The 24,186-nt window shown below is 34.3% G+C and overlaps 3 protein-coding genes and 1 long non-coding RNA gene across 4 annotated transcripts; all 4 read right to left on the reverse strand.

Moving 5' to 3' along the window:
• Nucleotides 1-753: 753 nt before the first annotated feature.
• On the reverse strand, nt 754-2,171 carry LOC131605285 (uncharacterized). The gene is made up of 2 exons (XM_058877658.1): nt 1,415-2,171; nt 754-1,331 (listed from the first exon to the last, which is right to left on the reverse strand). Exons 1-2 carry the CDS (start codon nt 2,169-2,171, stop codon nt 754-756), a joined length of 1,335 nt encoding a protein of 444 aa, XP_058733641.1.
• Nucleotides 2,172-3,305: 1,134 nt separating this feature from the next.
• LOC131605286 (uncharacterized) lies at nt 3,306-6,013 on the reverse strand. Its single transcript, XM_058877659.1, has 4 exons — nt 5,515-6,013; nt 4,987-5,428; nt 3,985-4,901; nt 3,306-3,895 (listed from the first exon to the last, which is right to left on the reverse strand). Exons 1-4 carry the CDS (start codon nt 6,011-6,013, stop codon nt 3,306-3,308), a joined length of 2,448 nt encoding a protein of 815 aa, XP_058733642.1.
• A 2,900-nt stretch (nt 6,014-8,913) lies between these two features.
• Nucleotides 8,914-9,919, reverse strand: LOC131605287 (uncharacterized). Its single transcript, XM_058877660.1, has 5 exons — nt 9,900-9,919; nt 9,667-9,823; nt 9,419-9,576; nt 9,199-9,319; nt 8,914-9,117 (listed from the first exon to the last, which is right to left on the reverse strand). Exons 1-5 carry the CDS (start codon nt 9,917-9,919, stop codon nt 8,914-8,916), a joined length of 660 nt encoding a protein of 219 aa, XP_058733643.1.
• A 203-nt stretch (nt 9,920-10,122) lies between these two features.
• On the reverse strand, nt 10,123-11,249 carry LOC131607148 (uncharacterized). The gene is made up of 4 exons (XR_009285212.1): nt 11,102-11,249; nt 10,804-10,963; nt 10,283-10,720; nt 10,123-10,205 (listed from the first exon to the last, which is right to left on the reverse strand). It is a non-coding gene; the product is annotated as an uncharacterized LOC131607148 (long non-coding RNA).
• Between the last annotated feature and the right edge of the window lie 12,937 nt (nt 11,250-24,186).

Consider the following 24,186-nt stretch of genomic DNA (forward strand, 5'->3'; position numbering starts at 1 on the left):
TAACACATTTATTTATTGACCATGTTGTCTGTTTGTATAATGTTCCAGATGCCATGAACCTGTTGTTGATGATTTTAGTTGCCATGTAGAACAGCCTGCTAAGTTACAATATTGTATCTGGAAGCAAGATGTGTCCAACGGGAAGATGGCTCAGTCATGTCTTCTTGTAAGTTATTATTCGTTTTAAGCTTATTGTCTTTCCCTAACAGTTAATGGGATTATCTAATGTTGTTTTATATCAATATTGCAGGAAATTCCTGAGCATGTTGTGGCAAGTCGCTGGCTCCATGGAGCAAGGTTTGTAGATTTGGTTGACTGGGAAAGGGAAGTCAGGTATGAATGTGAAGTTCATCATACCGAAAAGGGTCAGATGTTCTTAGGGCGTGGTTGGTACAAATTTGCCAAGGAAAGGTGCCTGCTTGATGGAGACTCTATGGGCTTCAGCGTTAAGGATCCCATCAGCAAGGAGATACTTGTAACAATGTTGAAATATTGACAATGATGTCAAAGTTTGTTATAAGTATCTAAGTGTTTAACTTTTTGTAATTTTCTGGTGGACTTAGGTCCACCTTTATATTAATATATAAGATTTTGGTATTTAGATGTTATGCTATATATATATATTATTTCTGTTACTTACATTGCTAATATGCTGTTAGTAATATATATTACAGCAGTTACTTGCAATACTAATATGCTGTTATTAATATAGATTACCGCTGTTACAGATTTACTCTGATCAATTCTAAAAACTTAGACATTGTTAAAAACTTCTTTATACACAACATTTGTAGTTTTCTCCCTGAATTTCTTTTCTTCATCATGTATCAGTATTTTGATTCCCTTTTTTGTTGTTACTCTTGACAATGCGACATAAATCTGGCCATGTGTGAATACATCTTTCGGTAAGTACAAACCAACGTTATCCAATGACTGTCCCTGTGATTTGTTAATTGTCATAGAATAGGAAACTATAATAGGGAACTGTCTCCTATTGAGTTTGAATGGCCATGGTGATTGGGATGGTGACATGTCCATTCGAGGTATGTAAACCAAATTTCCCAAACCTTTACCACCCATTATTGAAGCCTCCAGTACATGGGCTGCCATCTTTGTTATACACAGCCTTGTGCCGTTACATAAACCTTCAGCCTGATCTATATTTCTCATGAGCATTATAGTTGTCCCAACCTTTAGTTTTAAGTGATGGTTTGGCAATCCTGATGTTCGGAGGGAACTTAGAAATTCTGGTGTGAGGATATCAACTACTGCTGGGTCATGAATCTCAGACTTGTCAACTGAATTTGCGCTGTAGTAGTCACGAATCTCTCCTACATTGTTGACCAAACAGAATTAGTAAAAGCAAAAATTAGATTAATATAATCCATTAAATTATATATTTTTGTTGCTTAACCTGGCATCAAGCTAAGTATATGGTCATTGATCTGATCAACAATCTGCAGTGTAGAGGCAAGTATCGCTCGACTTTTAAGGTAATCAACACATTGGAAATTATTTATGAAATCAGGGTATGTGCTATTGACAATGGCCACGATTGGATCATCAAATTCTGTTATCAGAATATCAGGTGGTATGTTGATTTCGGCGGTGCCGTCATTAGGCTCAGATATTCGGCCCTCTCCTATTCTTAAAAGCCAATCTGAAAACTGTGCTATCTCATTTTTGTCAGTCTGCGTTGATCCTGTTCGTAGCCGCATGTTTCTTGTCAATGTTAATACCTCAACTGAATGCCATATGTAAGATGCATTTATGGCACAGTGTACAATATCGGAACGACTGCCTCTGGGGACGACAGGTAAAATCTGTCTGAAATCGCCCCCGAAAACAACAACCTTTCCACCGAATACATCAGTTGAATTTTTGTCTGCACTCATAACATCTTTCAAAGTTCTGTCAAGCGATTCTATTGCATACTTATGCGCCATTGGTGCCTCATCCCATATTATAAGCTTTGTCTGTCGTAACATGTCTGCGACATCATCGTTGAATTCAACCTTGCAAGTAGAATTGTCCATAGTTGGTACCGGTATCCTGAACTTTGAATGTGCAGTTCTACCTCCTGGAAGTAACAATGATGCTATACCGCTAGTTGCAACAGTTAAACATATATCGTGTTTTGATCTTAATGCAGCTGCGAGTGTTCTCCACATATATGTTTTTCCGGTACCACCATAACCATGAAGGAAGAAAACCGTAGGTTTTTGAGACTCCACAGCGTGGATGATTTTTTCATAAATACTTCTTTGCTCATCTTAGGAACATAATATTGATTGTAGAACGGTGTTAGAATAATTGATTCATAGAATTTCAAAGTGTAAAATAAAATGAATTTAATTGACGCAATAGTTACCTGTAAGAGCAGCAAACAGATTTTCAAATTCTGAGTTCATTGATGCTGTATCATAATTACGCTCATCATATATGAGCCTGTTTCCCAACTGTTCAAGAACATAAGCATCCGGATATGGAATAGGACTAAAATCCTTTAGTGTCCTTCTATTTGCCTGAAGCAGTTTCTCAATTTCTATTAAAGTCAAATTTTGTAACTCTTCTTGTGTGAGGTCCAATTCTGCATTGATATGAGAAATTGAGTTATAATACTGTTGGTAAGTCATCTGTAGGTTGTTATTAACAAATTGTTTTGTTTGCTATTTTATTATGTCTAACAAACCTGGATTAGCAGCCAATGCTCTTTGTGTATGTAAGACACCATCAGATAATAGGAGCCAAGTTTGTTCTCAAACATGTGCAGGGCGATTAACAGCACCAGACAAAAGCATGATAACAAACAGTTTTCGAAGAAAATGACCAGTCCCCCAATGACTTGCCTCCTTTATAGCAGCTATGTATTCTTTGTCGTCTTCAAGAAATCCCATTGCAAAGCATGCATCTCTGAATGTATCATACTGAATGTTATCCACGGTCCTGATTTCCTCATATGTTGTTGGTCCTTTTGCCACCGTCAACATCATGCGCAGGTAAAACAGTTCACCAGTTGTTGGCGGAACCCATATGAGACGTCCAATGGTGAAGCCTTTTTTCCGCGGTTTCCATTCTCTCTTTTTTTTGTGGTAAACAAACTTTGAGACAAACTGACCATAAGTTAATGTTTGTGCCTCTTCATATTTAGCATTTGCTACCAGCCATGCAGTAAACATTGATTCAGTCACACTTGCAGTTTACAGCACATTTTCCATGCGTGCATAATCTGTATAGTATATAGGTTTCTCCCCAACCAAATGATAGAACATACGTTCCACAGCTGGTTTTCTGCCATGAATATTCTAAGAGTAAATGCGCCAGCATGCTTCACTGGGTGAGACATACTTGCAGTCGAGATATTGTTGGATCTCATCAACAGGTTGATTGCTATTTGTTGAAACTGCTGCTGTTATTCTGTCATAGCCTTTATTGATATATTTGAAAAGATATTTTATGGAAGTACTCTGATTACACCATTCCATGTTTATATGTGCCTGGTATTTCATAAGAAATCTGGTATTATATGGAACCACATGTCTGTTGTCCAAGGTGATACCATTTTTTTCAATAGTGAAGGTTTTTGATCTTCTCCTATACAGCGGATATCCCTCTGCATCAACAATAGTGTCTTCAATAAACTTTTTGGGGTAGTATTTAGAACATCGTCCATTCTTCATACATTGTGAGGTCACGCGAGCAAGCCCACAGGGTCCATGCATCATATGTGCCCTAACCAATTTGTATAAATTGGGATGAACAGTCGGGTCGGGAATTTCAGCAGAAATGATCTTGTCTATGTCAGATGGTGTTGGGTATTTGCTCTTAGGGTGTAGGAATATCAAGATGTGAGCATGTGGCAATCCGCGCTTTTGGAATTCGATGGTGTACATATCTATTAAATTGAAAGTTAGTTCGATGTAATATTTTGGTACTACACAGACACATGATTGAAAAGTAGTATAATTAAATGAAACAACTTACATGCAATCACTTTTCCCGCGACATGGTGTTTTGTAATATCATCCATGAGGGTATCAAACTTTATTTTGAAAACTTTTGAAATGATATCTGGCCTATCATGGGGTTGTAGACCTGTGCCTGACAATGCTCTTTTAATTTCAGGCCAATTTGGGTTGCAGGTAAAAGTAACAAATAAATCAGGGAATCCCAATTGACTTGAAATGGCCATACCGTCAAAATATAGTTGATCCATATATCTCTTGCTACCAACAAATGTTGATGGCAGAACAACTCGTTTTCCTCGCTTTTGGTGTTCATTTCTTGTATCGCCATCAGTTTGAGCGGCCAAATTATTATATTTGCCCACTCTTAATTTCGACTGATTATCTCTCAACCAATTCAGTCGTTCGGATTCCATCATAGCATAGCCGTCGACTAAGAATTGTTGAAATAGGCGTCTTGAGTAAAGTAGTGTTTTTGCCTCTTTGCGACGTTGTTGTAACCGGTAAGAAAACCAATCCTTAATGCTTTGACGGTTTCTCTTAGTGACCTCAGTTTCATGGCGATATCTGTGCATTATATTTTTCCTGTAACCATCTTCCCCATAAGGAAATATAAGAGGATACTGATAAGCCAAATATGCTGGGTGAAACTCATCTATTCGTTGCAAACCACCATTGCGGCGCTGAATTAAGATGTCCCTTTTATCAGCAGAATCAATGTCTCCCACAATGAGTGCAGCCACTTCTGAGACAGTAGGTTTGTTGTAAACACGGCCATCTTCGGATCTATCAGAAATAAGCCTGAGTTTTAAATCTGTGAAAGAATTTGTCCTTAAAACGTCCCTTGCCATTCTAAAAGCTTTGGCATGAACATTGTGCTGATCTAACATCATCTTGAGCTTTTTGACAACCGGTCGCTCGATGCCTTTGTTGTCCCTGTTTATTTTTCGCAGCCATGAATAAATAGTTTAACATAATATTTTTATAAAACAATTGTGTAATTATGTCTGAGCATGCTTACTTGAAACATTTTATTCTGTGTTCAACTTCATTGTCCGTGTCATAGATGTATAATTGAGCATATTGCGGAGGTTCCCCTGTTTCTGGCAGCAGTGTACCAATTCGATGACAGGTCTGACCCTGCAGTCTCAAAGTAGGGGGTCCACCTCTTTTAGAATATGTTGTGTCGAACTTCATTCCAGGGGAAGTGAATGAGAACATTGCGTTGTATGTTTGTATGTTAGCCTGGTAGTTTTTACTATCTGAATATGTGTTATTAAATAGAAGATCTTGCAACACCTGTGGAGGTTGCTCAAGGAACGGAAGAACAATTTTTCCTCCACGGCAACAACGATAAAAGCGAGGAGTTGCTGTAATTTTGTGTCTATTCACTTTTTCTTGGTACCACATACATGCTTGGCAGTGTGCGCATTCATAACTTTGGTCGCCAATATCGTAATATTCTGAAAGAAGAAACCACAATACTGAATATGTCTATTAACAGAAGAAGTGTACATCATTTGGTTATCAGTGTATGATATGGAAATACCTTGAAGATGGGCCTCCTGTAATTGTGTCGGGTCTGAATCTTCGTCAGAGCCGGAACTATTAGAAGAATTTAAATTATTGTCAGAGTTGGAGTCATCATTGTCTTCATAATGAGATTCAACAGACACATTATGATTTGAGGTAGATGGATGATCCATGGACTGACTTGACATATTATAATTTGAAGTAGATGCATGATCCATGTTCTGACTTTGACTAACAATGTTGTTCGTATTTTGAACCCTACTAACTTCAGTATTGAACAAATTTCTCAATCTTTTTCTGTTATCCAAGATTATTTTCCTTCTCTTTCTAGCCATAGCCGTTTCAATAGTGGTTTCATATGTTACAGAAGATGTAAAATTATGATTTAAATGGGAAGTGAGGTTGCTTGATCTGACACGGTTTCGATAATCCCTCTTTGCTTTAAGAATAAGCTTTCTCCTCTTTCTTGCAATGGATGTTTGAGGAGCAGTGTTTTTAACAACATCTGTTTCCATCACAAACACAAAAGTAGGATGAATAATAATACTACAAATAAGATTGATTTGTATAGATTTATGCACACAATATGAGATGTATAGCATGCTACTTCATGATTTTGAATACTAAAAGTTTACAGTTTCTAATTGAAGGGGAATTGGTGGGTTCAAATGTCATGAATGCAGTATTGATTTTAATTTTTCTTTCATACTTGAATATATATGAAATTGGAACTGAATATGAATAGAATGATGGTTATAGATTTAAATTACTACTTATCCCTCCCTTATAACTGTTGTGTGTGTTAAATGTATTTAATTTAATCTATACAGGTTATTTATAATATTTTATTTGATGGATGTGTTACTCTTTTAAAAAGACTTTAAGTCAAAACTAATATTATAAGTAAATAGAAACTGAACAGTTAACCCACTTTCTGCATGTACCAAGTACTTGTTTCCTATTGCACTGAATAGAAGTTTAGCATTGCAACTGCCTGCGGTTAGGGTTCCGACAATGGCATCTTCACACGGTGGTCCTTCTGTGCGTATTCCCTCTGATGATGAAAATGATTTCAGGTATGAGTAGATAATTTTATTTCACCATTGCTTTGCGGTAGAAAATAGGGTATACCGGTATACAAAATATGGTAGTGTGGTAATAACACTAAACAACATTTAGTGATGGGTGTAGTATCAATATAGCGCAATGTTGTATTATGTGTGGTATTTGTCAAGAAATCAAATGTGACTGAATGACTATTGTTGGTTTTTATTGTTGGATTTCATATCCCGTCGTTGCTCGGCATATGACTATTGCTTAGTAAAGAATGCTTCATATGCGGTTTGTTTTTAATCCATATTTGATGTTGGAACAGCGATGATCAGGCAATGGAAATCATAGAAGATTTGGTAAAGGAAACAGGGTACGATCCTAAGGTGGAAAGAAAACGCAGGAATAAACAGCGCAATGTCACTGCTGATCGTGTTGTGGCGAATGTTGATGTTGTTGCACAAAATAGCGCAATGGTTAAAAGCAATCCCAATGCAGGACCTGTAAAGATAAAAGAGGAATCAACAGACATTGACACAAATGAAATCAAAGTTTCTGAAGTTGGTGAACCAAGTGGATCAAAAGAGGGTAAGAAACAAAAGGGTAAAGTGGTGAAAAAAGCAAAGGTCGGTACAGACATTACTGTAGACAGTTCTACAGGGGCTCAAAAATTTTTCTGGAACACCCATGTTACAAATGCTAAATCTACACAGCAGAATGTAATGGTAAGGAGATATTTGAATATTTGCAGCATGTTATTGAAAATGTAAATAGTATATATCGTTAATAGTTACCTTATTTCTTGTATGCAGCATTTCCCTAAGGAAATCGCCAAAAGATGCCTCCGTCGCTTTCAAGATGAAATCAACCTGCTGGATGTGAGGACGAAGAACATTGTTACCTGTCAGGTTCACAAAGCTAACAGAAAAGGAATACCCCAGCCATATGAAAAGTACATGGCCCTGGGATGGTACGAATTCGCCAAATCTCTTAACCTGCGTAATGGGGATACAATAGCGTGGAGTATGCTGCGATTCTCTCTGTATATCTATGTGAAGGTTGAAAGACAATGAAGAAACTGCTGCTATTTGCAAACCGTGTACTATACCCGAATTTTAATGGTTACATTATATGTTGGGAATGTTATTTTGGTACATTGTGTTATATATATTCTGCTACATGTTATTTTGTAAGCACTTTATCCAAAATGTGAACACAGTAATATTGTGACCACTGGAAGATCTAATCTATAATCGTTTTCGGGACAAATTTTTTAAGTTCTCCTATTATATTCTATTAATCCGCTCTGATATGCTGTTAGTTAAAATGAAATCTGTCCCATAATATTGTATCAACATTATAGTAAGATCAGACATAAAATTATTTATTGATAGTTAACATAGTCAAATGTTAAAAGTCCTGGTGTTTGTTTGTGAGACACAATCCATGTTTTAGTTTACAATGTAATGACAGAAAACTTAAATTCTGCTAATCCAAACAAACCGTTCTTTGCAACATCATTATTGTAACTAACATTAAAAATAATAAAAAAAGGAGCACCCCGTTATAAGAGGTATAGTTAAAATGGAATGTTTGATATATGATCAAAAAGAATCAAAATAATTAATAATAGTATATATAATATGTAGTTCAATTTGAATCATTTGAATATAATAAGCCAAAGAAACCATTGATAATTCTTAAATCAAATTGAACATAACAGAAGCACATAGCCAGTATTCATGCACTAATTATTACAGAAAATGAAATCACACACATGATTAAAAGCAAAGGAAACTAACATTCAGTTTTTATAACAAACACCTAAGCAAAACACACACAAAATAAAAATATTCCTAATCAATCTTCTCCATTTTAATTATCTTCTTCAGCTTGTTTGATGACAGTTCCCCATCAATAGATTCACTTGATGCAGCAGGAAGATGTCTCTTACCACCAGGTGTGACAGCATCCGGCTTGTGTTCAGATGTAATTTCCAGGTCCTGCAATGCCATGATGAAGACTCTTAGTTAGGAATATTGATATAAATGTAAGTCGGTAAGTGTTAGTAATATTGATCTAAATGTAAGTAGGTAAGTGTGTTGTAGTGAGACTTACTGTAACCAATTCACAGTCTTCATTGGCATCTGTTTTAGCTTCATCAACACTCTCTTTAATCTATATATTGTTAAACACAGTTTTCAATATAACATAATCACAGGAAAAGCAAAAAAATGCATACACAGTTTAAAATTTCTACCTCCAGAGTATCAGGTACGACAGTTTGGATTGGAATAGGTTCCTTGAGAATTTACCAAAGAAAAACAAAATCAGGCCAAAAATTGTTATAATATGAAGTCCTCTTTTATAAAACAAATGTCAGTTTATTAGAGCTGACGTCATCTGTTCCCCATTTTTCCTTAAGTTGCTGGATAATAGGATCATTTTTTATAATCATAACGACGGAACAGTTCTTCCAGCGTGGATGCCACTTAACCTTCATAGCCATTTCCAACTTCAACAACTGATCAAGTGCTAACGGAAAGTCCAATGGATCAGTAATTCCAGCCTATTTAAACAACTGGCCATATTAGTGTACACAGAGTATTGAAAAGTACATTCTAATTCGTCTGCACAATATAAATATAACCTGAATCATAGTGTTACGAAGTTGCGATGCAGATAAACCCAACAGCATTTCACATTCTCTGTTCCAGAAGACAAAATTGCAGCTTTGGCCCCCGTGAGTAACCTCAATTTCAATCTTATACCTGAACATCATAAGAAGTCGTTCCGTTAAAAAAGCCGACAACATAGAAACATCAAAAACATGACAGAAACAACATCTATTAGGTGAGAACAACTAAAACCTAAGGACTTCAGCCATGGTTTCATGACCAGCTTCACACTCAAAGGGGGGGCTGTCCCCGCGCGCTATAGATTGACACATATGGCAGGCACGATAGAACCATCCAAACGGAGATGCTACTAATAATTTTGTTGTAGCGACAGTAGCGCAAAATGTAACCTGGACAAATAGCCGCCAAAATCAGAAACATGTGACACACTAAACAATGAGGTTATAATTACGATAATATAGGAAAATAGAAAGACATACATCCGTAAGTTGAATAATCTCAGCAATAGGCAAAACAACAGCCTTTGAGAACAATTTTTGCACAGGAGTGAGCTGTTGATTTTCAGAACTTTGGGAGGAATATTGGGAATTCCCTCCAACTTGGTCAGACAGGGTTACCTTGCTCTCCTCAGGCATTCTGCAGAGCATGGATCATTATCAAATTCATACATGAAAAAAATAATTGCATAAAATGGATGACACTATCAACATACCTATCAATAAAGTCTTTCATGATCGGAAAATCAGCATCAACACATAAAAGGGTCACATTGTAGGTGTTTGTCACAGACAGAGGATACTTTCCTGCAAATTCAAATTACACCTTGTCAATATATTTATCACAGATTTTTTTGATTTAGTATTAATTTAAAAAATAAGTCATGGAATAACCTTCTTCCTTCACTTTGGCATACTGAAGCAACACAATTGTAGGTAGTGATGCAGCAACCCTAACTTTGTTAAACTTGATGAACTGATCCGCGTATGATTCCCACAGAGTACAGTTCAACATGTTGTTGCTAAACCATGATCACAACACATTAAGATATATAACATGATTCATATATGAGGCAGTTTAATGTATAAAAAAACAAACCTGTGATCACGCAACATCATGCTAATTTGCTGCTTCTTTGCACCTGACTCAGTCTGCGCATAACCAATACTATCCACCATTCCAACGACATCTGAAATAAATTTATTAATTTCACACGGCTATAATGCATCAAAACATGAGACAATAAAAAAACCAAAAACCATACTCACGAATCAGAACATGTTTGTCAAACCTCCCTGTTATGATGTCTGAAAAACTTGTAAATAAAATCGATTTCGGGGGTATCTCATGTTTGTCTTCATCAAGAACAGACGTTCCAGCAGTAAACTTTATCATATATCTGTGTCCCGATGCCCTGAAGGCCAGAACATAAGGCACCACCTTAAAATTAGATACAGTATAAGTATGGCCTAATAAGCATTTTTCGGTGAAAACCGACACATGCGGTGCTGGAACAACAGCATGAATATCATCTCCCTGCAGCAGAAACCAACAAATGATTCAAACTATACAAACATAGGTAAATGATAAACATACTGAAACATAAACAGGGTAATCACCAATTTGTCAACAAAGATCATTTCAAAATGTTCCTTGCTGTTGGAGACAACTTTCCATCGGTGGTGAATCCTAACAACAATCTTCCAAAGCTCTTTTCCATCATTGATCTCTGCTATTCTCTCAACAGGCCTTGACATGATAATGCAAATTCACACTGCACTGAATGATTACCGCAGAAGTTAGCAAGCATGGAAAGAGAAGAATGAAATCACTGATAAATAGGCAAGCCATTTAAACACATAATTACTGCAATTGTGCAGTTTGGAACGTGGAGAGGCACAGAGTAATGGTCCTTACATAACTGCAGCAACATGAGAAGCTGTGAGGGTGAAACTTCCACAGCCATAACTGCCGCAGCCCACCATGCAGTTGAAGGATCAAAAATTCTGTAGTAACCACCAAAGCTGATGTGGATCATTGAGAGAAGAGTTGCTGATGTGGATAGCCTAAGAAAGTCTCAAATGGTAGACTTTTCTTATATGATAGATATTTTTAGCATAAATTTCATTGCTAATATTTATTACTATTTAAATTTTATCAAAATATAATTTTTTGTCACTAAATGCGTCCCTTACAAATTTCCGTCGCTTTCTTTAATAGTGTAAATTATATCATCTCATTTCATTTGGAAGCTTACTCTGTGTTTAAATCTTTACATATTTACATATATAAAATGTAAAAAGTGCAATATGACATTGGATGACACCATCGTCAACATATATCGACAGAGTTAGTAAAATTTTAATTCCCTTATTTTAAAATTCGGGTTTTAGTCCCTTTTGTAAAGTATATTTTGGAGTTTTAGTCTCCCTCCTAATTTGAGACCAATTTTTAATAATTGGACATGATGATGTGTCTTTGGTACCCTTTAGTTTGAGTTGGATACCGGTACCCTTAGTGTTAATTGATTTAAAACTTTAATTTTTTTAAAAATAAAATAATATTAAAAAATGATGTGGCATTGAATATCTTCATTTGATTGGAGGAAGGTACCGGTACTCAACCAAATTCAAGGGTACCGGAGTGTTCACCTTTTTTTTATTTTTTCTTCAAAACTCTTTTTTAAAATTAATTTACAAGATAATTTTAAAAATTAAAAATTAAAACTCATTTAAACAGATCCTGAACTCATTCTTTGAAAAAAAAACTCAAAATTGAAATTAAAATCTAAAATTCAAATTGAAAACTCAAAATAACAAAGTTCAAGATTTGTTCAATTTTGAGATTAATGAGAGAACAAGTAAAAATGTAGAACTTGTAGCATAATGTCATAGGCAAAGAAAATGGCGTAATGTCATAGCAAGTTAGATAGCACATGGAGATATAATTATATAAACTACAATTTGTATCCCTAAACAAAATCTTTAATTTAGAATGACTAAAATCTTTAATTTAGAATGACTGCATTTTTTATTTTTTTTAGATGAAAGGTGGGCAGAGCCACCACAAAATATATTAAAACAAAAAGAAGATAAAGGGAAGATGAAATCGGGGGACCGAACCAAAACCCCTTAATGAGTAATTCTATAGTAGGGAAGACCAATAGAATTTCTAGCAAAGTCCATTAGGATCTCCCTATGTACAGCATCCCACCAAATAAAATCATTAACATATAATTCTATGTTAGCAAGCCTATCCGCACAGTGATTCCTTTCCCTATAAATATGTGTTACCAAAAAATTAATCGATTTTGTATGATGAAGAACATTCTCCCATCTATTCCGAAGCTCCCAAGGATCAATAAGAGGTTTAGAAAAAGCGAGAACCACTAGCTTTGAATTCGACTCGAGCCAAAGGTTACACCAATTATTCTGTTTTGCAATTTCAACCGCAATAATAGCTCCATACAACTCAGCCATAAAAGAATTACCAACTCCAATAAATTTGGAGAAACTACCTTTATGATTTCCCACGTGGTCTCGGAAGATACCACCACAAGCCGCACGCATAGGTACTCCAGAAGATGCACTGTCAGTATTGCATTTTATCCAATGAAGAATAGGAGGATGCCACAGAAATTCCTTAACAATAAAAGCTTTAGGAGGATTGACTTTAATATTGAAACTTTTGAGGAGTTTGAAATCCAAAATAGAGTTCGACCCAACCTTCGGAGTGGTATTTCCGGTGTAAGCAACTTCAACCTTGACCTCATTCAGTAATAAAGTCCAAAGAAGAGTCTTATCCTCAAAACGGCTAACATTTCTCGCTTTCCAAACCTTGCTGACAATGCAAAGCACTGCTGCCAGCAACACTACTTTACCCTGAGCCGAAGATAACATGTTGTAAGCAGTCCAAACATCATCAACTGAACCGAACCTGTGCGACATAATTAACGATAAAAAGTTCCAGAATCTGGCCGCAAAAGAGCAAGAAAAGAACAGATGATTAGTGGATTCTTCATGTGAGCCAGAAAGAGAACAGAAGGAAGGGAGATGAAACTCGCGATTTGCTAAAGTAACATCCGTCGGGACCTTGTTATGGAGCAACCTCCAGAAATGAAGAGAGTAAGAGGCGGGAGTATTCACATTCCAAATAATCTTTCCCCAATCAAGAACATTATGAGTGCGAGATTGAAAATCATAAGCAAGTTTCAAGGTGAGCAAATCGTCCGTAGTTGGGGACCAGACAAGAGTATCCTCCTTTTCATCAACAGACAGGTGTATATTTGACAGAAGATTGGAAAGCATTGGAAACATAACCTGAACATTCCTAGGAATACTCCATTGCCGATGTTGTATGTAGGCAGCAACTTTATCAATGCGGAAAGGATGAGAACCGGCAGAGGAGATAATAGAATAAACGCAGCCGAACCATTCCAACTGTCAGACCAGAAGTTAACTTTATCGCCATTACCTATAAGCCAACTAGAATTACTCTTGATGTCTTCTAAAGAGGCTTTCATGCTGCTCCAAAGAGAAGAAAAAATATGGTACGATATTTGCCGGTTGTTACGTAAAACTCTAGCTCTAAACAAGCAAGCCCATTGATCCTTTGAGTTGAATAAGTCCCAACATTGTTTCAAGTTGGCAGCCTCATTTAAGATAGCCAAGGATCTTATCCCAAGCCCCCCTGTTCATAAGGTCTACAACAAATATCCCAAGCGACCGATGTGACTCTCTTTCGCGTGTCAATATCACCACTCCAAATGAAGTTTCTAGCCCATCTATGAATACTCTTCAAAACAGAAATTGGACAAGAATAAATCAATAAAGTGTGAATCATCATGCTTTGGATAACCGACTTCACGAGAACAAACCTGCCCGCAACAGATAATAAACTAGCTTTCCAAGCCGAGAGTTTGATACGGATACGATCTGCAATACCTTGAAAGTGGATTGGTTTAGGCCTTCCACGAAAGACGGGAGCGCCTAAATACGTGAAAGGAACCTGACCCGTGCTGAAGCCGAGACGGTCAGCAATATGGGAGAGCCTATGACTGGAAAGCGAACCAGCGTAAATGATAGATTTTGAGAAATCAACCTGTTGACCAGAAGCGTCAGCATACCTTCTAAACAAAGTTGTCAGAGCCTTAATTGATCCGTTGTCCCCTTTTCAAAAAATCATAATGTCGTCGGCGTATAGAGCATGAGAAAGAACGTAAGCATTACGAGAAGCTTTAATGAGCTTCACCAGTCTGTTATCCACTAGCCTTGTTATCCCTCTGCTTATAACTTCCCCTGCCAAGCAAAAGAGCATAGGAGATAAGGGGTCTCCTTGACGCACCCCATTCTTGCAATTGAAAAAACCTTCCTATGAGCCATTAAAAGAAAGAAACATAACAGCAGATTTAAGAATAAGACTTATCCAGTTGCAAAATTTTCCATCGAAACCAAAAACTTGTAAGACTTTAATCAAGAATTCCCAATTAAGAGTGTCGAACGCCTTGGAAATGTCCACTTTGATGGCGAGATTACCATGCTTGCTACGGTTAGGGAGCAGATTTATTGCTTCAGATGTAACACTTATACAGTCTTTGATGCTTCTACCTTTTATGAAGGCCCTTTGCTCCTTGGAAATAAGAAGAGGCATGATCAAAGATAACCTGTCCGCCAGAATCTTTGTTATGTTTTTTGTTTGAAGTTTGCAAGAGCAATAGGTCGGAACTGGTCAATGGAGTTAGCATTAGGAACTTTGGGATTCAGCACAAGAGTGTTGGTGTTATAGTTAGGCAGAATCCAGCCATCTTTAAAGAACTGCAGAACCGCACCAAAAACGTATTCCTTTATAATTTTCCAGAATTTTTGGTAGAAGAATCCGTTGAAGCCGTCCAGACCCGGGGCACTATCTTTATCCAAGCTCATGACAGCATAGTGAACCTCCTGTATTGATGGCAGACTGGTTAGGTCAATATTGTTTTCTTCAGTCACCAGATGAGGAATAACCTCATTAATGATACTAGCATCCTGCAACACAGAAAGATTGTTAAAAATGTTAGTGTAATATGAAACCACATGTCCAGCAATCTGATCTCTTTCTGTAACCATGTTCCCATTCACTTTTAGACAAGAAATCCTCTTGGTTGCTTGTTTAATCTTAGTGAGTCTGTGGAAGAAACTCGTGTTTCTATCACCTTCAGCCTGCCATTTGACCCGAGCCTTTTCTTTCCAAAAAGTTTCTTCCCTTTGAAGAGTCATGTTGAGCTGAACCTGAGCCTCTTTTTCAGAAGAATCCAAGGAGTCCGAATGTCCATCCTCCATGATCTTGTCCTAAATATTTTTTAGGCATTCTTCCGCTGTTTTGACATTTTCTTGCACATTACCAAAAGTAGATTTATTCCATTCTTTGAGCTTAGCTTTAAGAATTTGGAGCTTCCTCTGTAAAATAAACATAGGACATCCCACAACTCTAGGTTTCCAAGTTTCAGAAATCAGTCCTTCACACCTCTGATGGGAGGCCCAAGTTTGTAAGAGTTTGAAACTGGAAGCAACTTTGTAGTCTTTCGGAAGGAACTCAAACAAAATAGGAAAGTGATCAGAACTGTTTCTAACAAGAGTTCTACAAAAATTGTTAGACCAAAGATCAAACCATCTTTGGTTGCATATGGTTCTAATTAATCTATTTTATATTAGAGAAAATGAGTGATACACTGACAGTGTAAAATATTTTTACACTGTCAACCAATCACCACCCATGTATTTAATTAAACCATTTTTTATTTTAAAAAAATTAATGACATGACACATTTATGATTTTCTATTGGATGACAGTGTAAAATTATTTTACACTGTCAGTGCACTACCTTTTAACTCTTTATATTATTCATAAATTTAAATAATAATTTTAAATCATTTTGATTTTAATTTGATAAATATGACATAACACAGCCTAGTAGTGATGTGTCATTCAAAATTAATTTTAAATTGGAAACGAACTAAAATTTTAAAATATACTTACAAGATAAAATAAAATCTAAATTTTAAAATAAGAAAATCAAAATAAAAATATTAAAAGCAATTAAACTTAAGAGAAAATTTAGATAAAATTTTTTATGTGTAAATTTTTGTTATTTTTCAAAGAAAATTTAACAAATTTATTTAGATACCATCTAGAGAGTGAAAATAATATATATATATATATATATATATATATATATATATATATATATATATATATATATATATATATATATATATATATATATATATATATATATGAAAATTATACACATATCATATTTTTATTTGAAAATAATAAAAATTTTACTTAGTAAATTGTATCTAAATTTTTTCTTTAAAATAAACTTCTTCATGTACCTCTCCGTCTCCAATCTCTTTTGAAAGAGCTTCATTCTTGAAACAATCTTTTAGATAAAGTACTACTGTTAAACACATATCCCCTATTAATTTTAACTTTATTTTATAGATACTATATCTCGTCTTCTGAGTATTTTTCATCTTGATTGTATGGGGACTCTAATTAAACCTTCTATCTGTTTCGACTTATTGTACTAGCCATTTCTATATAATTTAAAAAATGTATTAGTAAAAAATTTAGATGATTATGTAAATAAATAAAAACTAGAAGGTAATAAATAACTGTTTGGAACGCGTCGCAGAAAACTAGATATAAATATGATTGAGAATAATTGTTTTCATATTCTTAGTTTGCAAATGGGATATGAGTTGTAAACTTTGTTCCTAAGTTCCCACTCAAGAATAAGCATGTAATCATTTCCCATTCCCACGATTCCCACCTATCATAAAACTTCTTTACTTTTTGTCTTTGGAACCAAACTACAAATGGAATCAACAACCGACATGCCAAAACCAACCTTGTTTCCTATCTTCCTTTTGGTTTTAATTTCCAGTTTTATTTTTTGTTTCTATAAATTATATATTCTCGATATCATTCTTACTTAACAGTTGTTATACTAAATTTTTTAACAATTAATAAATTTTAAAATAGTTTACAAAATAATTTAGAAAAAAAATATAGTTGTTTTACAAGGGTAAATTTATATATATATATATATATATATATATATATATATATATAATATTATTATTATTATATTTGATATCCTATGTGAACCAAACACATGATATGATCAGTTTTATCCTGTCTCTATCATATTCTATCCTTATCCTGTTTTATATCCTATCATGTCCTGCGCATCAAACAGATCCTAAATGTATACCGATTCATTCAGATATTATTTCTTATTTAATGTGAGATTTGAATAATTGACACATATAGCATCGATAATAAAGTTAAGTGTCCAAAGAATTCATCTTTTCAAATGTAGCAGATTAATACTTAAAGAGGAGGAATATTCTTACACCAGGAGTAAGTTTAAAACACTTACTCCAAATCTTAACCATTGATTTTCATTAATCTAACGGCTTTAATTAATTATAAATATTTCCAAAAATAATTAGATTAAATGATCAATTAAAACCGTTAGATTAATGAAAATCAAAGGTTAAGATTTGGAGTAAGTGTTTTAAACTTACTTCTGGAGTAAGAATATCCCTCCTCATACTTAAATTTTGATTTGGAAAGTTGATATTTGGTGTTCTACTGTTGTTTAGCAATGTAGAAAAATAACTATACATGTGTTTGATCGGTAAAAGACAAAAAACGAAAATTTTGTCATTCACTAAATCATGCACTATCAGAGAAAAGTGATATCATAACGGTTGAAAAAAAGCTACTATAATGATTGACCGATTATTGTGAGGTAAAGTGTGATTGTATGCATATGATGTAGTGGTGGAGCCAAAAAAAATTATGAAGTCTGGGCAAGCTACATTGTTTGAATTTCAACAAAATCATGGTTTTACTATAATTTCAACATACTCATTGTAATCCCAAACATGTTCTTTCTGTTATAGTAATATATGCAGAAAATGAGTAAAAATTAAAAGAAAAGTTTTTATATTGACAAGAGGTCATACATTTTTCAAACTAGAGGAGCAATATTTCAGCTCCCAAATTTAGAGAAACATTTAAGTAATATCTAACTATGAAATCTTTGTGGTATCACGTGGTATCACTTGCAACCAGATTAAAAAGGCTTTAAGAGGAGTAAAAGTAGACATCACACATAGAGGAAACTTTAGAAGTAAGTACAAAACATCAGGATTGACTTCACAACCAACAAGGGAGCTTATGTATGACTTCTTAACATTAAGTAAATTGAACTTGTGTCTTATTTTTAGGATTCAACTCTTAAGAAATGATTGTTTCTTTCCTACATGAACAATTTTCCCCTAGATGAGCAATTGAACATGAAATCAGTAGTTGATTATTTTCAAAAAATGTATGGATATGCAATCAAATATCATCATTTACCTTGCCTTCAAGTAGGAAGTCCAAGTGAGGTGAACTATATGCCCATGGAGGTAAGCTCTGCTTTTGAATTTAATCAAACAATTGTTTAAATTTGGAGATAAGACTTTTTATAAAATGAGGAGGTGCACAGTTTATACCAAATGCCTATACTTTTCTACTCTTTTTTACTACTTCAAGACAATCTTAGAAACTCTCTTTTGAGGGAGAATTTTCACCAACTACAGATGTAAACTTATGGTTTGCAGTAATACCAGAAAAAATTGACAAGTGGAACAAAATAGAAGAATCTTACTTTATCAATGTTCCATACACGAGATTTATAAAAATACAGTACCCTGCTAAGATATAAACTTATGGTTTGCAGTAGTTTTAGTTTAAGGAATCATAGCATGGTATACTTATTTATCTATAAAACAAATTTTACTGGCTTAAAAGATTATACATGAGCTTCAAGTTTGTTTGGAATGGTCTTAAAAGCAAGCAAATCTGGACCAGCTTCAACAAGAACTTGCAATCTTCGGTGAATCAACAATGAACTTCAAATTCTCACTAACATAATAACAATGAAACGAAAATGAACTTCAAATTCTCACTAACATAATAACAATGAAACGAAAATGAACTTAAAATTCTCACAAACCTATTAACAATAAAAATAAAATCAACTTCAATTTCTCACAAACCTAATAACATTGAGACTAAAATGAACTTCAAATTTACACTAATCTCTTAACAATGAAACTAAAATCAAATTCAAATCACTAACCTAATAATACTGAAACAAAAATCGAACTTCAAATTCTCACAAACCTAATAACAACAAAGTTAAAATGAACTTCAAATTCTCACTAACCTAACAACAATGAAACTAAAATCAACTTCAAATTCATCTAACCTAACAACAACAAAACTAAAACAAACTCGAATTTACTGTAACTAGCAATCCTAACTAACTGAAATTGAAAATGGGAGAGAATAAAAAGGGAGGAGTTACCACTTACCATGGATCTGAGAATGTTGTGAATGGCATCGAGATCGTCATCGTAGGGTTTTGAAGAAGATGGGGTTGAAAATGTTGAGCGGAAAAGAGAAAGACCTGAGTAGTTAGTCATAAGATCTTCTACTTGGCGGTGGTAGAAGACCTTGGCAGCTGCCCAACCTGGCCATGCGCTGGCTCCGCCACTAATATGATGTTTTCCACCACGGTTGTGCGACCGTTGTTAAAAACTATGTAGTGCGTTATCACAACAGTTGACGTAAACAACCATTGTCATAAATATAGGGTCATGGATTTGATACCCTGCTGCAACCAAAATTAAAGTGCTTAAAAAAATTACATTTCACAACGGTCATTTGTTCAAACCGTTGTGATATATGTAAGAGTTTATTATAAAATATGAGATTGCTTGTTTTTCCTTATCCCTCATTAACCATATACAACAATTCAAATAGATTTTTAATATAATAATATGAAAAATTAAATTATTTTTGAAAAAAAACTTAAACGATCCAATGTTTTTCGAATTGTATGCACATTGTAATTCATGATTTCCTCATTAACCCATAGAATTTTATTCAATCCCAAATTCTTCAAAGTAATGATGATGAATGGATGTCTTCTAAGTCTTTCACACAAAATTTGTTTTTTTTTCTAGTTTATTTTTCAACCATCAAGCTTTGTGTGAAAGACTCAGACTGACATTCATTTATCAACATTATTTTGAAGAATTTGTGACATTGAATCAAATTCTATAGGCTAATGAGGAAACATTGGATCGTCAAAGTTGATTTTCAAGAATTCGTTAATTTTTCTGATTATTATCTCAAAAATCTATTTAAATGAATGCAAGTTCAATGACGGGTTAGTGAAACAAGCAATCACATATGATATAACAAACTCACTAATAAAAACATCAATTAAATAACATGAATTAAGAGAACTTGATAACTAACCGTTCCTGGAAACTATGAAGAGGATAAAGTAGAAGGAAGAGTAGAAAATACGTGTACACTACGAGAATATTATATGAAAGACTCATATAATATTTCCACAACGAACACAAGTTCTCAACTGTCTTAGATCCTTTTTCACACAACCAGTTGCACACTGATAAGTAAAGAACCATAAGTCCATAACCACTTTATAATTGCACATGAAGAGCCATTTATTAACAAACAAACAAACAAAAACAACATCAACAACATACAACAACATACATACCTTTAATTGAAAAATGATTATCTCATTTAAATCCATAACGTCCACAATGAAAGGATGATAAAACTGAGGAGTAAGTTGGAAACGCTCGGCACGCCTTAGCCACTTCTTTAGAAGCCTTTTTCCAACATTCCTCTCATTAGCAAGAGAAGCCTTCAACCTCGTTATCTAAGCAGCCAAAGTAGATGGACGATCGTGCCGATCTACCTATTTTTGCAAAAAATTAACAGACTCGACTTTTGCTCACAACAAGGTCAAATCGTTCTCAGCTTTGGATTTCCCGCTCAAGGGCCTCACACTTCTCCTTCAGCTCATTATGCTCCCTGTAATGGTTGTCAAAGCCCAGCACATCATCCTGAACATCAGTTACCATAGAAAATCTTGGTCCGACCCTGAACAAAGTACATGGAGTATCTGCAAAAAGACCTCATCTGTCAGTTGCGGGTAAGCTCCAAACAAAAGTCAATTCCCCATTAACCACGGCAGCAACAAATTCTTCCAGGGTGCTTAGAACCCGAGATGGAAGAATAACAAGAAGGCAGAAGAAAGGAATAAGAGCCTCCTGTTAGCCATCCTCCGACAAGTAAGCCTGTCTGGCATAAAAAATGTATCAAACAAGTAATTAAATAATAATAAAAAATGTAATCCAACCAGAGACTTGTACTTTGGGTTTCAGAAAATATTTTTTTTAACTAAATATAACTTTAAAATATTAAATAAATGTAATTGTTTAATTTTATTAGCATGTTATTATTAAATTTTATTTACTTAATATTTACATTAGTTAAAATTAATTGACATAAATGATTTTTTATCATCATTTTAATTTTTTAAATTTTTTATTATGAACGATAAATAATTCATTTATTACTTTGATATTTAGTTATTTAATATACATGTTTATTATTATTAAAATAAAATAAAATGACTAAAATGCATAAAATAATTGAAAAACATAAAAGAATATGGGAAGGCTCGCCAGATCAATCAACAAGTGCATTGCATGATTATTTTAAATATTTTAAAGGATCTTTCAATGGGTCGTATCAAATGAGAACTTTGGCTATAATGAGAACGGAAAACTTTTAATAATAACCATTGAATTTGAATTAATGACTCAGATTTACCTCATATGTTAAATACATATTACATAAATATCTTGTTCACTTAAACATTAATTAAATATTTTAAAAGATGAGGTAAATCTGAGCCATTAATTCAAATCCAATGGTTATTATTAAAAGTTTTCAAGCCTTATTTATAAGCAAAAATTCTTTTTTTAGGTTCATTGAATAATGAATGTATCTTGTCTTTTATGTAGACTAGATACATTAATTATTCAATGAACCTAAAACAAGCATTTTTGCTTATAAATCAGGCCGGAGTAGTATATATTTAAAGAGAGAGAGAGAGAGAGAGTCATGTGCAAAATCGCACGAAAACGTGAAAACATTAACAAAATGCATTGTCTTGCTCCAAACATGGGGATAGTCATTATTGCAAAAATATAGCACCTATAAATTAAAATTCATGTGTATTTGCGACCAAGTAACTAGAAAACTTATTATACACTAGATTTAACTTTTAAATTTATGTATAATATTTTGTTACAATAGGTATCCTCTTTGAGTTTTTCACGCTTTTTAAGATAATGATTAATTTGGTTGATTTCAATGACAAAACAAGTGTCATTTACTAAAATAGTCTTATTAATAATATATAATGGAGTAGTTATATGAATTAAAATACAATAAATAAGGGTAAATTAGTGGGAAAAAAATAATAAATATCACATTGATATTTTAAATGGACAAATAATTTGAGACAAATAAAAATAGGAAACAGGACACCTATTGTGAGACGGAAAGAGTATATTTTAACATTTTTATGTTAGGTGGTGCGCGCACACAAGATAAAATAAGACAAAACTATGTTACATAATGCTATGGCTTATTAATTGTTTATCGATCAAATAAAGTCAAACGATGCAAGTCTTCTTCACTTAAGTACTTCTCATTTTCTTATTTAAATTCAAATTAAATACATAAACAAAGTAATTTTATGTACTAGTTTATTTGAAGGCCTTATTTTGATATTATAGAATACCCTCTATAGGATATGATAATTTGGAGTGCAAAAATTTCATTGATTTGTTTCTGTGTTGTAGAAATACATCAAGTTAATCGAGGAAAAGTTCAGCTTTTTATGAATCAAGACATACCAGATCCACAAAGGTGCTTCAAAGAACAACATGAAATTATTATGTCGGATGCTTGGAAAGCGAAAAGTTGGAAGGATGTGGAAGAAAACAAAGAATGGATTAATATATGATTTGGTATAAATCAATTGCAAAATCCCTTCTCTGTGTCGATAAACTACTAGTTGACCCATACGAGCAATCATCTTCATCATGGCATCATGCAACTAACACTAACATAAGCTTCTAACACACTCAACCACATGTTGAGAATCAAGTGTGAGGAAGAAGTCTCATATTGGTTAGAAAAGGAAAGAATGAATACTTTATAAGTGAGAGAACCCACATACCTATCATCTTAAGGTTTTAGGAGAACAAGTGGTGTGTATCTCACAAAGTGTGTTCCAAAGTGTAATATGCTCCCTCGTTGACTCCTCAAAGTGCCTCCAACAGTGGTATCATGAGTCTTTGGTTTCGAGATAGGGACCAGGTCACTTGTATCGAAACACTTTTCGCAAGTGGTGGATAGAAGGTGTTCCATTGAAGAGTGTCAACGGTGGTACAGGTGTATGTGCAAGAGAGAGCTTCCACATGACGGGGAGCATTGGGTAAGACTCAGACTTTAGGGGGAGTGTTGAGAATCAAGTGTGAGGAAGAAGTTCCACATCGGTTAGAAAAGGAAAGAATGAATATTTTATAAGTGAGAGAATTCACACACCTATCACCTTAAGGTTTTAGGTAGACAAGTGTTGTGTCTCTCACAAAGTGTGTCCCAAGTGTATTATACTCCCTCGTTGACCCCCTCAAAGTGCCTCCAACACCACGCACATACTTCAAATTCCCAACACAACCCACTTACACCAATAAACCCCAACTATATAATTTAAACCCCAATTCCAATACATTCAAACTTCCTAATAACAACAAAAATTTAACCCCCAATTTTCACAACAAAAATCATACACTAGCACCCCTTAACTCACAGTGATGCATATATAAACACTTTAATCCAACTACAACTTCTTAACATCTTAACAATAAATTTCAATTTATCAAACATAACCATTCGTCCCAACTTCTCCCCCTAACTTTAACTATGAAATAGTAATAAATCCATCCCCACAAACAAACTTCTATTATCCCACACCATTGAAATAACAAACCCAAATACAA

Source organism: Vicia villosa, linkage group LG5 (genome assembly GCF_029867415.1).
Source record: "Vicia villosa cultivar HV-30 ecotype Madison, WI linkage group LG5, Vvil1.0, whole genome shotgun sequence".
Lineage (NCBI taxonomy): Eukaryota > Viridiplantae > Streptophyta > Magnoliopsida > Fabales > Fabaceae > Vicia > Vicia villosa.

What these genes read in the sequence shown, in the direction of transcription:
- LOC131605285 (XM_058877658.1), bottom strand. Translation starts at nt 2,171, where the DNA reads ATGTGGAGAACACTCGCAGCTGCATTAAGATCAAAACACGATATATGT. An exon ending in TATACTTAGCTTGATGCCAG is followed by an intron (nt 1,332 to 1,414) that starts GTTAAGCAACAA and finishes TCAACAATGTAG; the next exon opens with GAGAGATTCGTGACTACTAC.
- LOC131605286 (XM_058877659.1), bottom strand. Translation starts at nt 6,013, where the DNA reads ATGGAAACAGATGTTGTTAAAAACACTGCTCCTCAAACATCCATTGCA. An exon ending in ACAGGAGGCCCATCTTCAAG is followed by an intron (nt 5,429 to 5,514) that starts GTATTTCCATAT and finishes TTCTTCTTTCAG; the next exon opens with AATATTACGATATTGGCGAC. An exon ending in CACAGAATAAAATGTTTCAA is followed by an intron (nt 4,902 to 4,986) that starts GTAAGCATGCTC and finishes AAAAATAAACAG; the next exon opens with GGACAACAAAGGCATCGAGC.
- LOC131605287 (XM_058877660.1), bottom strand. Translation starts at nt 9,919, where the DNA reads ATGAAAGACTTTATTGATAG. An exon ending in ACCATGGCTGAAGTCCTTAG is followed by an intron (nt 9,320 to 9,418) that starts GTTTTAGTTGTT and finishes TATGATGTTCAG; the next exon opens with GTATAAGATTGAAATTGAGG. An exon ending in TTCGTAACACTATGATTCAG is followed by an intron (nt 9,118 to 9,198) that starts GTTATATTTATA and finishes TTGTTTAAATAG; the next exon opens with GCTGGAATTACTGATCCATT.